The sequence below is a fragment of the Gymnodraco acuticeps genome, unplaced genomic scaffold, assembly GCF_902827175.1.
Source record: "Gymnodraco acuticeps unplaced genomic scaffold, fGymAcu1.1, whole genome shotgun sequence".
NCBI lineage: Eukaryota > Metazoa > Chordata > Actinopteri > Perciformes > Bathydraconidae > Gymnodraco > Gymnodraco acuticeps.
The window spans coordinates 463,500-480,369 of NW_022991569.1; the positions used below are offsets into that span (position 1 = coordinate 463,500).

The following is a 16,870-nucleotide window of genomic DNA, read 5'->3' on the forward strand; positions in this document are numbered from 1 at the left end:
GTCTTGTCCCACCCCTAGTCATGACATAACTTCTGTTGTGATTTGACACTATAATGAATAAAGATTGATTGATTGATTGCTATAGCTGTCAATTGTAGTCCTTGAGTTCATAGTTAAGTGCTTTATTTGTTGACTGCTATCAAGGAATATGACTCTCCTTTGTAGTATGCATGAGAGAAGATGCCGCGAGATTAGTGGACTTCTATGTAGTGTCCGCTGATAATGTAGTGGGCTGGTCTGGACAGAAAATGCCAGGGCTGAATTTTTGTCCCAGTTCACCCCTGGGTGTAACTAAAGTCTGATTTAAGGGTTGTTTATATTTCACATCATTAATCAGAACCTGCAAAGTAACTCAAATAAATGTAGTGGAGTAAAAATACCAGGTTAACCTCTGAATTGTAGTGGAGTATAATTACAAAGTAACAATGAGCTGTCATGTGGGTATATATTAATGCTGCGCATTATGGACACAAGCGATTTTCACCCATTTATTAATTATATGTTTTACATTTGATAACACCAATGTGTTTAATACTCGCAAATTCTAATTGTGGGAAAAACGGAAACGTTCAGTAGAGACGTCCCATAGAACATTTTGCGAAACACAATAGCCAGCATGTGTAGTTCTGGGGGGGTGTTCGATTCCAGTTTTGGATAGTCTGGCGTGGTTTCGTTCCATTTCAAACAGCTGTTTGACGCTCGGCGTAACCTTGGCGCACTGCCACTCCAACATCCAATCCCAGAGCTTGAAGATTAATCACGGGGACTGTAGTCCTAAACGATAGCTGGGGATTATGGGTAGTGTAGTGTCTTCGGCCATCCTTAACTCCTAGAGGCCTACGTCTGTTTCCGGTTATTTTTATTTTGAAATGCAGTTCCTGACGGAAGCCAACAAAGCCAGAGATTATGGAATGAAACCAATAAATAAAAGCAAGGATAATTGTGTGTTATTGGTGAGTAAATAACAGTGTGTTATTTTGAAAATAATAACAAATTAGAAGGAAAAAAAGATTTAAAAATACAGATTTCAGTATTCTGAGGCTCTGAGCCCCTTTTATTTTCCTCACAGACGGCAACAAAAGTCAGAAATTATACGATTTAAAATAAAAGCAATAATTGTGGCTTGATATTGAGTAAGAACATGTTTTAATGAACCACACAGCTTCCGGTCTTCCACGACCCGACCGGAGAAAAAGACGTGCTGCAGGCACGAAACACATTACCAGTAGAAATACATTGCTTTTAAAATCGTGCTGTGCAACACGGAAAAAGGGGGAAATCGTGTTGGTGAACACGAATCAATAGATTAAAAATCGTGTTGGTGAACACGAAATGCCATGAGACTGCGTTGTACAACCAGAAATCGCATGAAACCATGTTGTCTACAGGTATAGATTGGTGCAGGACTTAGTCCTGAAACCCATAAGTGAGTCAGTATTTTAACACTTTCATTTTCATTTGGTCAGATGTCTGAAATAATATCTGAGGTTAAAACACGCTTTAGAGATATTCATTATTTGTCCATAAATGATGTCATTAAATACACCAATTGTGAATGAACCAAGCTTCTATGTTTCATAAAAGCAGTGGTTGCTAACAAGTGACAAAATGATCATACTAAATGTTGTCACACCAAACATTTGTCCCCTTTAGCTTAGCGATGGTGATAAGGTCGTAGACTGTCTATAGCCTTAATTATGACTTTAATGCTGGCGATTCCATTAATGCTTCAAAAAAAGTATGATTAACGTGTGTTTCTCAGAGATGTTATTTTCTGCAATGTTCCAAAATCCAATGAAAAAATTCCATTGCTTTTTATCTAGGGTCTTGCCTTTCGATGCTACCTTCCTGGTCAGCCTAAAAATGTATCTCATCACTGTACCACTATGTATTAAAGAATCGAAGGGGCAGGGCTTTTTAAAGCGTCTGTCTCCTCTTATCAATGATTTGCATTTTTGTCCAGACTTGTAATAATATTGTATATTGATTAATATAGCATTCTGAAGAGATACTTGTGTGATCTACTGTGCCTATTTATTGAATCAGGAGGTTGTTCACTGTAATGACGAGTATCACATGTGAAATATAATGTGCATGTTGTTCTTGCCTTTCTCCGTCCTGCATGCAGGGTTTTGGGTTCGTAACGTTCGAGCATAACGTGGACGCCGACAGGGCCAGAGAGAAATTACATGGAACCGTGGTAGAAGGCCGTAAAATAGAGGTGCATGTTCTCAAATACTTCTTCCTTCTCCCTATCCCCCTTTTCCCTGTGTGTGTGTGTGTGTGTGTGTGTGTGTGTGTGTGTGTGTGTGTGTGTGTGTGTGTTGTGTGTGTGTGTGTGTGTGTGTGTGTGTGTGTGTGTGTGTGTGTGTGTGTGTTTGTGTATTTGTGTGTGAGCGTTTGACTGACTACTGCCACATCCCACTTCAAGCCATCCAAGCCGTACCACCTCCCTTTCCTTGTGCATTTTCATTAACCAAACACAAATAATATCCACATATTATATAGAACAACATGATGGTATGATTAATACCTTGCTTGTTTTATTATTAGTTTCTTTACATTTGTTTTCCCTTCTCCTGTTTTCCTTGTTTTTGTACAGCTGAGGCAATTGGCTTTACCAAAGGTTTAAGTGTGAACATCGACACGACCAGGAATTAAAAACGTATTTTGGCCAATATTTTCTATGTTTATTAATGAAAGAAGCTTTCCCGCTGAAATCCAATTTTGCTTATCCACGGACAGAGGAAGTACTTAAGAATTTGAGAGACATGCAAGGTTTACAGCTAAATACTGAATGGCTATTTCAATGTCTTTTGTACCTTAAGAAGAATAAGAGCAGACACCACAAGCCTTCAAGCATAACTCTGTCCATTTATCACAGTGCAGTTGCAATCTTCCATATCTAATCCTTTATACAAGGCAATATCTGCAACTGTACCTAGAGAAGATGCATCATTCCACTATTTTTGGGTTCCTATCCCATACCTGAATTTGCAGATCTATATATAGAAACAATTCCAATACCTTCTTTGCAGATGTAGCAACACAGCCAAAGAACATTCTCCACCATTATTACATACTGTATTTATATTGGTCGTCCAAAACGTTACCCATTATGCAATGATTATATTTTGTGAGATTAGGAACCCAGATACCAATAATAGATTGGATCAGTCTCACCCCTAGTACCTATTGATACAATATCTTCATCTGTATGGCTGTATATGACTATGAGGTTTGGAATGTAGATTGAGATGTAAATAAAGAGCTCTCGGCTTCCTTTTCACCATGCAGACCTGTTACAGTGTATCGATCATTTGATCTTCACTTGAAAACCTGACATATTCCTCACTTGAGGTAGTGACTACAGCCAAACATATTAAGCTAACAAATAGCATTCAAAGTTTCTACAGCACCTTCCTTACTGGGAAGTAGGTATCTCAAGCTGAATTAATCATCAAACCATCAGTCTCTGCAAGGTATACCGTACACCCTAATGCTATAGGCCTAAACCCCTTCTACTATTAGAGTCATTTAAACTGTTGGAACATGTAATGGCACAAGATAATCTCCTAACACAGGAAATCCCATTGCCATCCAACCTCAGCACTTCTTACTCAGTACGTGTCTTTAGCTGACGCTTTTATCCAAAGCAATTTACATTGATTTCAATACAGTAGACATGCCTAAGGACACTTCTCCATGTTGACTGCAGGAGCCACTGTCCCTCGATTGGAACAGGACCATTTACTCCCTAAACCACAGACGTTATCTATCAGCAATGTGCACTTGCTTGTATTTGATGGCGACCGCAGCATCTTGCCAGAAAATGTTCCAACAAAGTCATGAAAAATGTGAACCAGGTTCAACAGTTTTTCTAGGCCTGCATATTTTTGTTGAAGCCCTGAACAACATTCTAACTGCTCAGATCTCTGAAATGCTCTAAACCAATGTTATCCTTCATCTTAAATGACATTTCCTACTGAATTGACATGATCTGACAGCTACAGGATTTAACTCTCATTTGTTTGCAAATAAAGTCTGTGACAATGATGTGCTGAAGCAATGCGTGAGGTATCATCAAAACGTATTAAAAATATTAACAGATCAAAGAAGTTCACCTAACCCTAACCCTACAATCTGATTGCCTTCAGAAATGTTGCTGGTTCTATAGGACTCAATTTGAGAAGTGAGCCAGTATGTAATCTTTTTCTGGAGTATCTCTGAATTGAATCAATCAGTGTTTGGCTAATCAATCAATATAAGGATTGTTGCCTTGGTGGACCTGTATTAATCTCTGACTATTAATCAGACCTACTAATTGATCTATCAGAAACTATTGAGTATAACTGGATCGGCAGGGTCTTACTTGTACTAACTTCTGGAGAACCAGGTTCAATCAACTGCTGTTTAAAGGCAGACAATGTTGTAAATCTGTTAAAGCAATCCCGTAGGATCTGGTATCTGTAATGAGGTGTGGCCCTACCTAGGCGTGAGTGTTCAATCATAACTTAAAGCAGAACTTGATTTAACCTGGTTCCCCAGAAGTTAGTAGAGGTAAGACCTTGCTGATCCAGGTGGAAACTTGCATATCCAATCTTTATTCCAGACTCAAGGTCCATATCACACAAAAAGACAAAACACACATCAATAAATAAGATAAAAAGCTAAACACAAAACAGATAAAAACAAACAGATAAAAACATAAAATCAGTCCAATCACAGCGAGCCACACATGCTCACTGTCTGTAGAGGCTGCTGCGCCAATGTCTCCAAAGCATGGAAGAGAACTGGGTAGAACTCTTCACAGGGTTAATTAAAATCGAAATAACATAATTGTCCGAGTCTACTAGGCGACACATTAATTTGTACATTAATTTTCTTAAAAGGGCTTGACAGGTAGGTACCCCCAAGTTAACAAACAGCTGGCTGGCACTGTGCCATCTTGGTACCCTCAGCAGCAACCGTAAAGCATCATTGTATGCAACTTTTAGTTTGTGTATGCTTCTAGCCTTGTAGTTACTCCACAGGTGAGCCGTGTGCAATGGTGTACAGAAAGCTTTAAAAAGTGATACCTTGACATCTACAGAGCACTTGTGAAACTTACGCATTAATATGTTTGCCTGGGCATACAGTTTGCAGCGCTGTCTATGGATGTCTTTGTCATCTGTGAGATCATCAGAAATATAATGACCAAGGTACTTGATCTCACTGCACACAAGAAGAATGTTGCTACTGAGAATAAAATGAGGAAATACAGCCTTTTTATCCTCTTTACTTCGCACAATCATGATGCATAGACTCAATAGCTTCTGATAGGTCAATTAGTAGGTCTGAATAATAAGATTAATACAGACCCGCTTACACAACAGGATCACACAAAGCTAAATGGTCAGAGTTATACTTTCAGAGACCGGCTGACAGCTTGTACAGAGAGAGATGAAAGAGATGTTTGTGCAGTGGAATGATTGCAAAGTTTTCTTGGCCACATGAGTAAGATGCTGCTTATTCCTTTCTCATCCCCCCTCCCCCACCATCCTTCTAACGGTAGCTTGTTTAGGGCCCCATCCAACACAGTTACATCGGTAACAGTACACAAACAAGAGCCAAGAGGTTTGGGAATGGTAAGTGTGGGCCAACGAGCCGTTCTGCCAGCATTTCCTCTCTCTTCCTCTCTCTTTGGAACGTTTGCAACGCTGAAACTCACGTGACATTTCTTTTTGAATTGTGGTTGAGTTGATGCTGTATATTGACATACATATTTTCTTGCGTGTCGGCGTGCGTGCCCATTCACTAAGTGTTCTCCTGAAGCTGCGTGTGCGAGCAATACTCACTGAGATTTGACTTTGTTTGCACATCTATCTGAGATTGTTGGAAACCCATTTATTCATTTATTTTCTTTTACTTTGGAAGGCAATGCACCCTCATTTTATTTTACCCCGTTAGCTATTGTTTGAATGTGGAATGATTTGATTGGTTGATTGACTTATTTATTTGAGTACATCTATTTCTTTGGTTGTTTTGATCTTAATATTGATTCTTGCAATCACTTAGAGAGACTGTTGTCTGAGTGTGAATGCTCCGTGTTGCTTTGGTCACAACAGTTCTTCTCACCTCTTGAGGTTAACTGGATGTTGCATAATGCTCCCAACATATTGCCTTCTCCCCTCCCCCAATTACATTTTCTTTGTCCGTTTTTTTCTGCTTCTCCCCCACCCCCAACGCATGAATCTTTCCGTTTAAAAAACGCCATTTTGCCGAGTGCATCTGTTGTTTCTTTACTTTTGTTTGTAAGTTATTGAAATCTCACTACATTTGGGGAGAGCATGCCGGTAATATGTCAGAAAAATAAAACTTATGCAAATGAGATAGACAACTGATTTGCTTTGAATGTGTTATCAAGTGTTTCTGAATGCAATTCTGAAAACATACAAATGACATTCTTTGTTTACAACATTGGGCCTATCTATGCATGCAGATTTATTGTAGCACTTACTGGTAACTCATAATTATCATAACTCATGGACCTGTTTTTTTATCTACCGTAGGTCAACAATGCAACAGCCCGAGTAATGACAAATAAGAAGACTGTCAACCCATATGCAAATGGTAAGGTCAAATCAGATTCTACAGCTAAATAAAGTCCAGAAATGAACCCAAAGCTCATGGTAAAAAAGGGTGAAGAATGGGTGGGGTCAGGATGTGATCAAGGCTTTTGACCGATGCAACCTTACAGAGCTTTAACTGGGACTATGAACTAAAAACCTACTGAAGCAGCATTTTTTTTTTAGCATTTATGACTTCACTATCCAAGTTCGAACATAATTCTTTAAAGGGTAATTTTTCTCTAAACATCAAGAAAGTCACTTCAACTAGTTTGAGGACGATGTAGATTTTACGAGTCACATAATAAGGTTCTTTACATCCCCACCAGAAGAAAAACATAACATTTTTCAAGGGTGTAAATATTGTATATACATACACTGCATGAATGCATGCAATGCTTTGTCTCGAAAGACCACAGTAAAAAGTGTTCAGTCAATCACATAAGATTATCGGAAAGTACATTTAACCAGTTAACCCAAGCCTGTTTTTCAGGCCTCAGGCTCGAAAATGACATTCCCAGAACAAATGACTATAACTTTACTTCTAAAAGGGATATAAATGGTTAATATTGTCTGATAGCTGAGTTTCTTCCCGTTAAGTGGGTATGACACATTCATAGTTTGTTAAATGTTAAGAAGCCCTCAGACGCTGTTTCTTGCAAGATGTTGCGTTTTGCCCCCGGGAAGAAACTCAGCTATCAGACAATATTAACAATTGTTAGTTAAACGAATTAGCCCTGAGCGAAAAAATTCTAATGCACTTAGCACAGAATTCTTTGTAACTTTATCACTTATCTGATCTGCACAAACAATATATCAGATTAAAGCTGAGATTCCACAGATTCTAGAGGTATAGGTATCATCACTCTGCAACCAAAACTTAGGGCAGCAAAGGCAAACCCAGACAACACACCACGTAGCTTTACGGAGCCAAAACGGCAAATATGTCTTACCTTTGCTGTTTTTCTGATCAAAAGTTGTGTTTAATGGCATTAAAACGATAAAAACGCTGCTGAAGGTTAACCTGTTAAACCCCATCCCCCCGCCCCCGGGCGGAAAAACGCATCATCTGCAGGAAACAGCATCTGAGGGCTTCTTAATATTTAATAAACTATGAATGTTTTATATCCATGTAACGGGAAGAAACTCAGCTAACTGATCTTTTTTTTTTTTCTTTTTTTTTTTAAAACATAAAGCTAGCGCTGAGCCTCTAAATTAGCCACAAGTGAAAAAATGCTAAAGCATTACTGCACAGAAACTCACTCATAACAACCTTATAACTTATCGTAGCTGCAAGTCCAACCCATCTATTAGCATCGTGAGGAGACACAGAATTGATTGGTACCTACATCATCACTCCATGATAAGAACTCGCGACTATATAAACAAAAACAGACATCAAAACATGTGGCGCTAGGTAGCTAAAACGGCAAAATGGCTTACCTTTGTTGTTGTCTGGTCAAAAGTGGTCTTCAATGGCATTAAAACGATAAAAACGCTGCTGAAGTTAATCCATAGGTTAATCTAATGTGTCTGTGTCCATTTGAAATGATTTCTGATAATCCATAAGCAATAAACCTGCTTTTCCGTTTCCAGATGTCAGAGCAAGAGATAGGTTCACTCTGGCCAAAACTGCAAGTGCGAAGCCCCCACTTTTTTTTGTTAACGTTGGTGTGTATGTGAAAATTCCCCTTCGATTATATTGGCTCTAACGGTTAAAAAGAGATGTCAATCACCAAAATCGACCAATGGGTTCCAGAGAAACTGCAAAAACGCCCATTTCCACCCAAATCACCTCAGCGGTGGAGTTTTTTTGCTAAACCTCTCTAAAAAGGTCAAATGTCACTTGTTTTGCATCAGTCTTGATACAGGGTACTTATTATATGTTGAACTTTGGATTCCTAAAGCTTTTAGTCTACCTTACCATCATCCAAGGGTAGTTTTCACTATAAGAAAAATATCATTTTTGGATGGACACTAAAATGTACAGTTTTTTTACTTTTTCAATCTGAATTTTCTTTAAAATAAAAAACATCTATATTGATTCTGACTTTTCTACATCCAACTCACAGGTTTATCATTGCTTTGAGAAAAAAGATTATTAATTGAACCCTTTTAGAAGTGTAGTTATGGTCATTTGTGACCTGCTCTATCGAAATCAGTCGCATTGACCCGAAGACACATTTTGAGTTGTATACACTGCTGGAAAGAGGATATTCCTAGCTTTCTAATGATATCAGGATTGTTGTTGTACTCCAGATATTAAGCGAAATATGTCACATTATATAATGACTGTCACCGAGTCATCATTTTGAGAAAAAGGCCTTCAAAGTTTCCTCTTCTCTGGAATCCATCGATCTGATTGATTATTAGCGGAGCAAATGATCAAAATACTACTGAGGGAAGATATTTTCGTTTGGAGGGGAAGCTTGCGAGTGTGTGTGTGTGTGTGTGTGTGTGTGTGTGTGTGTGTGTGTGTGTACATGTGTGTGTGTGTGTGTAATTTTGCGTTTGTGTGTATTGTGTTTGTTTCCTGGGGAAAACCCTCACGAGAAACACCGGCTGTTGTTATGCTTGCTGTGACGTTAAGTTACTCCGTTCTCCGTTTGTAATTATGCCGAAGCTTCAAAGTTGTATTTATCATCAGAATTTGCCGAAACAAGTTTAATATTCTGAAAGCCAAGACTTTGTTTAATTGAAATCAGATGAAAACAAACTGTAACGGACCCTGCCGTGTTATCTATGATTACTATACTCTTACATTCATAATTTTAGCCGGAGGGAGGGGGGCGGCGCTACGGAAGAGCAGATTGCGAGGGAGAGGTGCCTGTCTTCGTCCCTTTACAAGCTTCAAAAATGTATTTATCGTGTGATTTTGGAAATAAAAGTTTCATATTCTGAAGGCCAAGACTTTGTTTATTTAAAATCAAACAAAACACCCGAACCCCGAAAAAATAGTTTTTTACGCAAATCCACGTTTATTTTTAAATGAGCCGTTGCGACTTCTGACTGATTTCGATAGAGCGGGTCACATATGAGGTCCTTGGCGCTCAGACTTTAGAGGGGTCATTTTGTGATCATGGGGCATCACCCTTACAGCATCAGGACAATACCATATGGAGTCAGACACTGGAAGTGTGCTGGAGGCTGAGGAAGGATGAGGCTGATGAGACTGAAGAATCTGCGAGGTACGAACTAGCGGCAGAGGAGTAGTTATATATTAAAAGACAGCAGCATCATAAGAGGGCAACCATGTGACAGAGTGTGTTACTTTGCTGAAGGATATTTGTGACCAGCTATCCAGGCCAGACTCTAAAGACTTTCCAAGCTGTACAAATGCCGCTGCTGGAGTACTGACTGGAAGTATTGCTGATATCATGCCTACCATCCTCTTAAAATACTCCGTCCAACAATGTCAGTCTCAGGAAGAAATGTTTTTTAACGCATATTAAAAGAAAAACATCCATTCTTGTAGGGAGGGGACATTGATAGAGGATTACTGGAAAAGTACACAATAAGTACTTCATAGTACTTGTGGGGGTAGTTTCAGTAGTACTGAGTCCAACAGGATCAATCTCACGAAGAATTAATGGCAATACAAATAATTCCCTCATCAAACTTAGCAGAAGTGGCTTGATTTTGTTCTCAGCAGGGGATTTTGACAGAGTATTCCACAAAAAATACACAGTAAAAGTACTTCGATGTATTGTAAGTAGTAGGCTCACTAATACAAAGTCAAACAGTATCAATTTCATTAAGAACTAATGGTAACATTTTATTTGTATCATTCATCAAAGATAGCAGAAAACATGCATTACTATGGAGGGGACTCTGACAGAGGATTACTTACAAAGTACACAGTAAAGTACTTCATTTTATTTCTGGTAGCAGTCAACTAGTACCGAGTCCAACAGTGTCAGTTTTATTAAGAACTTGTGGTAAAAAATATTTGTATCACTCATTGAATATAACAGGAAAGAAAATGAAGAGTGCAGAATCGCTGTGTGGTTTAAATCTCCTTAGTTACAATGTTGTCCATTTTAGACAAAGGCTTATTATATTTAAAGCCCTAATAACATACATTTTCTGGGCTCAATATGGGTCTCGGCTGTTTTCGTTGTGATCGCTAAATTCACCTTGTTCAAACACTGACCCAGATCGCTGGATCGCTAGAAACACCGCTGTCATCAGGCTGGCAAGGGCTGTTCCACGCTCTGCTCAACCTCCCGCCTTCCCAATGGACTCAGTAGCGCCCCCTGCTGCCGTGGAGCATGTGCCCATAGATATATATATATCTATGCATGTGCCGGCCCCTGCGGAATATTACTGCCAAAAGTCACGTGACTTTTGGCAGTAATATTTCGCCGTGAGAAGAAAACGTTTTGTACTTGTAAAAACAAGTTTTGTACTTGTAAAAAAAAGTGTTGTAGTTGTAAAAAAAAATGTGTGTACTTGTAAAACCTATGCTGAATTTGTCTCTGAAACATGATTTATTAGAAAAATGGTATGTGTTTATTTGATAGATACGTTTTTTCTTTGCAAAACTAAATGCATTAGTTTGTAGATGGTGTTTTGTATTTGCAAACCACATTGTGTTAGTGAATCATGAGGCATTTGTAAAACCTGTTTAGTTTGTTTGTGGAGTTATGGCAGGAAATTAGCTCCATCGGCGGCGCTGCGGAAGAGCAGATTGCGAGTGAGAGCTGTCATCTTTCCTTTACAAGCTTTAAAAATGTATTTATTGTGTGATTTTGGAAATAAAAGTTTCATATTCTGAAAGCCAAGACTTTGTTTGTTTAAAATCAAACAAAACACCCGAACCCCGAAAAAATAGTTTTTTACGCAAATCCACGTTTATTTTGAAATGAGCGGTTTTGCGACTTCAGACTGATTTCGATAGAGCGGGTCACAATTGTTCTGGAAATGTCATTTTTGAGCCTAAGACCTGAAAAACAGGGATGGGGTTCAACAGGTTAATCCAATGTCTCTGTGTCCCTTTGAAGTGATTACTGATAATCCATCATCATATTTATGGGTATAACCTAGTTTTCAATTTTCCGTTTTCAGAGTGTAACATAGCTTTCGGTTTGGGCAAGCTGCGTGCGCATCACTCTCATTCCTCAATGGTAACGTGTAGGTGGATTTAGGAGCTTCCCTCTCGATTATATTGGCTCTAACGGTTCAAAAGAGGTGTCAATCATCAAAATGGACCGAGGGGGCCCAGAGATATGGCAAATCCACCCAAATGACCCCAGAAGTGTGTTTATTTGTTGCTAAATCTCTCTAAAAAGGTCATATTTCACTTGATTTGCATCAAAAGGGTGGGTGGAGGGGGTCTGGAGGACGGGTTTGGGCTGACAGCCCAGGGGCACGGCAGAGTCTCGGGTGGACGGCCTGGGGGCAAGGCAGAGTTCATTGTGGGGGTCTCGGGCGGACGGCCCGGGGGCAAGGCAGAGTTCATAAAGGGGCGAAGGCCACAGCGGGCGAACTCAGAGGGCCGAGCATGAGGGTGAAGGCAGCGGCTGGAAGAGTCAGGGGGCCGGGCTCGAGGGCGAAGACCGCGGCCGGGAAAGTCAGGGGGCCGGGCTCTAGGGCGAAGACCGCGGCCGGGAAAGTCAGGGGGCCGGGCTCGAGGGCGAAGACCGCGGCACTCAGGGGGCCGGGCACAAGGACGGGCAAGAAGGCGGCGACGGGACAACTCCAGAGGCCGGGCAGGACCCGGTGTCGGCCGGACAGGAACCGGAGCCGGTGGGACAAGCGTAGACGGGATCCTGGACATGACATGGGCTGGTGTCAATGGGACCTCGGATGGAGCAAGGGCTGGTGTCGATTGGACCACCAACGCACAGGGCAAGGAGTACGCAGGACCCCCGGCGGAACAGGTGTCGGCAGGATCCCCCACGGAAGAGGACAATGAGTTGGCAGGACCCCCGGCGAGACAGGTGACGGCGGGACCTACAACGGAACAGGACATGGGGTTGGCAGGACTCTCAGCGGAACCCCCAACGACACAGGACATGGAGTTGGCAGGACCCTTGACGAAACAGGTGTCGGCTGGACCTCCAACGGCACATGACATAGGGTTGGCAGGACCCCCGGCAGAACAGTAGTCGGCGGGGCCTCCAATGGCACAGGACATAGGGTTGGCAGGACCCCTGGCAGAAGAGTAGTCGGCGGGACCCCCAACGGGACAGGATATAGGGATGGCAGGATCCCCGGCAGAAGAGTAGTTGCGGGACCCCCAACGGGACAGGACATGGAGTTGGCAGGACCCCAGCGGAACCTCCAGCGGCACAGGACATAGGGTTGGCAGGACCCTCGGCAGAAGAGTAGTCGGTGGGGCCCCCAACGGGACAGGACATTGAGTAGGGACTAGAGAGGGAACTTTAGAGGGAACTTGAGAGGGGACTCGAGAGGGGACTGGAGAGGTGACTCGAAAGTAGACTCGAGAGGGGACTCGAGAAGAGACTCGAGAGGGGACTCGAAAGGGAACTCGAGAGGAGACTCGAGAGGGGACTTGAGGGGGAACTCGAGAGGTGACTCGAGAGAGGACTTGAGACGGTTGGTTCGCCGACAGAACACGGGGGGCTGGAGACAGCCGGAACGCCGACAGAACAAGGGGAGCTGGCGTCGACTACTGCGGTTACACTGAACTTATTCTTAACATAAATGGCAACACCACCACCTTTATTAGGCCGGTACCGATACATATTATAACCATTTAAGGCAATGTCAGAGGCCAAAATAGATTTGTTTAGCCATGTTTCTGATAAAACAATGACGTCAGCGTCAGTCGAGCTCGCCCAAATGCGGACAAAATCTAGTTTACCTAACAGACTGCGCACATTCAAGTGGATGAAACCCAACCCAGACCTAGCTTTAAAATCAGCAGGAGTAGCGATCTGACTACTACTACTGGGCGGACCAGGGTTAGGTTGTACATTTCCTGACAGTAATAACAACAACAAAAAACAGGCATCTTTTCCTCTTAAGCGACACACATACATTGTCATCTACTTTAGAATCACCGGAAAAGTCTGCGAGAGTGTGATTAGAGCTTAAGAAGCAGTCCTGAAGAACCATCATCGCAGGAAAACAAAAAAGACAAACATATTTTGTCGAGCAGATTGACTGTGACAAGGCAACCGGTAATTGTTTGTGCAACACATCCGAACCTTTGCAGGGGATGCCCACTGCGGGTGGCAGAACAGACCTGAATCCAGTAGACTTATCAGAATGACTAGAGATCTTCTCATAGTCCAAAACAGTTAACAGGCACAACAGAATCCCGATATGGGCCATTTTCCCAGACCAGCACACAGTATCCACGATGTTCCTGGAGCAAAATCAGCACAGCAGCAAAGGACAGACGAAAGCAGCAGCGTGGTATCCCCGGGGTGAAAGCAGGCCTCTCCGACAGCAGAACCAGGACAGGTGGAAAGCAGGCCCCAGCCGTGGTAAAATCCTCCTCCGCACAGCAGCACACGCCCGGTGGAAGCAGGCCAAGCCCGAAGCGTGGATCCACTCCGTCTCTCCGCGACGACTCCTGGGAAAAAACCTCTCCAGTGCAGCCGTACTCTACAGGTGGGAGCAGGCCTCCGTAGATCGCAGATCGCAGGCAGCAACAGGTAGAGCCGCTCCGTCTCTTCGCGACGTCTCCGGAGGAAAAACCCACACTTAAGCATCCCCCTCGGACTAAACCCCTCCATCCACACCCGCCAGACCCTCATGCCCCTGGTAATACTGAAAGGGGGTGGATTTTGTGGTGCTTTGATGCCCGCCCCTCAGCATCCAAATTCGGCCTTCCTATTGGTACTACCACCCCTTCTGGGCCGGAGGTTCACACACTTTTGTCCAACCTCCTCTGCCTTACACCTCCTCCACCAACACTTGAGCACTCCTCACAGGGTTCAGCACCAAGGAGAGCGCCTCCCCGGTGGTGATGGAAAGTGGCACTTTAGCTGACCCTGGGAACCTTAAGGGGGGGGGGGGGAAACAGAGTTTTTTTTCCAGAGTCTCCACTCTCATCATCCGGTACCAACTGAAATGTAATGTGTGTGCAGGAGTTGGTGTTTTTTTTACAAGAATGGCCAAGTATTTAATTATAACAATATATTTATTTAAATTTGAACAAAATACATACAGTATACATAGTCCCAAGTTCAGCGGGGGCCCAGGGGCTTATTTAGGGAACTCATTTTGACCGTGCACTTGGCCAAACAGGTTGAGTCCATGGCTTCTGCCCCATCCTCAGAACTGTGACTGTCTGGCTCACTGTCTTCAGTCCCCTCTGAGTCAGAGTCGTCAAGCGGTACCGATGCCATCTCTGCCTTCCGTTTCCACTCCCGCTCCCACTCCAACGACCCATCAGGAAACTCATCCTCGTCTCCCGTAGACGAGGGATCGCTGGAGTCGTAGTGGATGGGTGCAAGGCTGCTGTTGATGCTGCTCTCAGCCCCTGAGCCCTCTTCGAAGGTATCCCCATCTGATGATGGTAAACCTGTGGCTTCTGCTGCTGCTGCTTCTTTTGTTTGCACCTCATGCGCCGCAACCACTGAGTGGTGCGGATGCGCAATGCCTCCTGTATTCCTGGCCTATTTGTGTAGAATCTATCAGCCGTGGATGTGTCGTGACACATACACCTGGCGAAAAGTGCACGGCTTGCTGGATCGTGTTACTGCTTGAACTGTAAAGAACAAGCCCAATTAGTTACAGGTAAATGTTCACATGCAACCCCCCCACAACAGACAATAGTGTGTATTCAACTCATATTGTCAGCGAGGGCAGTGCGCAGGACGGTGTATGTGATGTCCCCTGTAAGCCCAGCATCAGCCCATGCCATCTTCAAGTAGCTGCTCAGGTTCTTGGCCGTCTTGTGCTCCTGCACGTGGATGAGGTAGCCTGCAACAGTTCCCCTTTTATCCGCCTCTCTGACCTCGGTGTTGGTCATATTGGCATACACGCCCGGACGGTGGCCATACAGGAGGCTCCAATGGAGGGTGATATAGCCATATAACAGGTACCGGGTGGCGGGGGTCGGCTCGCTGGCCATCAGGTCGAGGAGCTCGGGGATGCGCTTCTCAGCGGAAGCCATGGCGGAGATTAGTTCCGCCTGGCTTGGAAGACGTTCAAGTTTGTCCCTCTTCACCTGAAACTGGTGGACAGACACTGCCCGCTTCACGCCTTTCAGGCCCGGCCCAACTTTGATATGTACTTGGTCCAGCCACGGATCCTCTTCATATCTTTCAGGAACAGCCAGTCTGACAGCCGGTTAATACCATGGGCCATGTACATGAGGAAGTGCTTGACCCGGCTGACCTTCGACATAGCATTGTTGACCTGTCTGTCGGATCAACACCCTCATTATGCTCCCTGTATGCCTTACGGTACGCCTCCATGCTGTTCGGGAATGTTATTTTCCGCATGGTATTCGCCCGTCCACTCCCAGAGGACCAGAGATTTGGGGGAGAGGGCGATTCCTTAGCTGGGTTAGCTTTCAGCTTAATGGAGCGAGACGCACGGGTCCTGCGGCATACAGGGGTCTTGATGGAGGAGGCCACGCCTTACTAGACCCTCCAGAAAAACGCGGGCAAAAATCCTTGATTATGCGGGCTAAAATCCTTGATTATGCGATCAAACTTGCAGGGTTTTATGTGATTTTATGCGGTGAAATTGCGGGAAGTTGCGAAATATGCGGCAAAAATAAATATTGGGCTGTCTTATTTATTTATTCTCTCACTCACAACCTGCCACTAACGTTAAACCCCTTTACTATTCAATTAAACACATTCAATGTTTATTTATTGTAAAAGCAATTGGGCTATTTTAATCACACTATCTCTCTCACACACACACACACACACACACACACACTTCTCCGCCTCATTCTGTTTTCATTTACTTGTTCGTTTTCTGACCAGCTTCAATCTTGTAGGCTTCTCACTTCGTTTCTTGTAGCCCTTGAAAGGGTTTTGGAGGTTGATGCCTCGGTGAACGTGAGTTGTTTGGCTTTCTTGTCCGCAGCAGCAGAAAGCATTTTCGAATGTTTGAATGAATCAAAGTGGGTCGTCACCGTCGATGTTCTCTTATGCTCCAACACACAGTTGCACGGGGTGCAGAATAGTTTCCCCCCACTTTCGTGCAAGATATCGGGGTACTGCTTTGCCCGGTCTTTAGCAGAAATGTTCGTCGGTAAATGAGATGGATTACATTTTTTCATCTTGGTGTTTTCTCTCTCGTGTGAGCTCCACACGTTCACTCTA

At 43.2% G+C, this 16,870-nt stretch overlaps 1 protein-coding gene across 1 annotated transcript in view; it reads left to right on the forward strand.

Moving 5' to 3' along the window:
• The window catches only part of LOC117533583 (RNA binding protein fox-1 homolog 1-like), a 380,569-nt gene that overhangs the window by 279,492 nt on the left and 84,207 nt on the right, over positions 1 to 16,870 (forward strand). Inside the window, 2 exon segments of the mRNA XM_034197413.1 lie at positions 2,129 to 2,221; positions 6,552 to 6,612. Coding sequence (XP_034053304.1) covers positions 2,129 to 2,221; positions 6,552 to 6,612 — 154 coding nt within the window.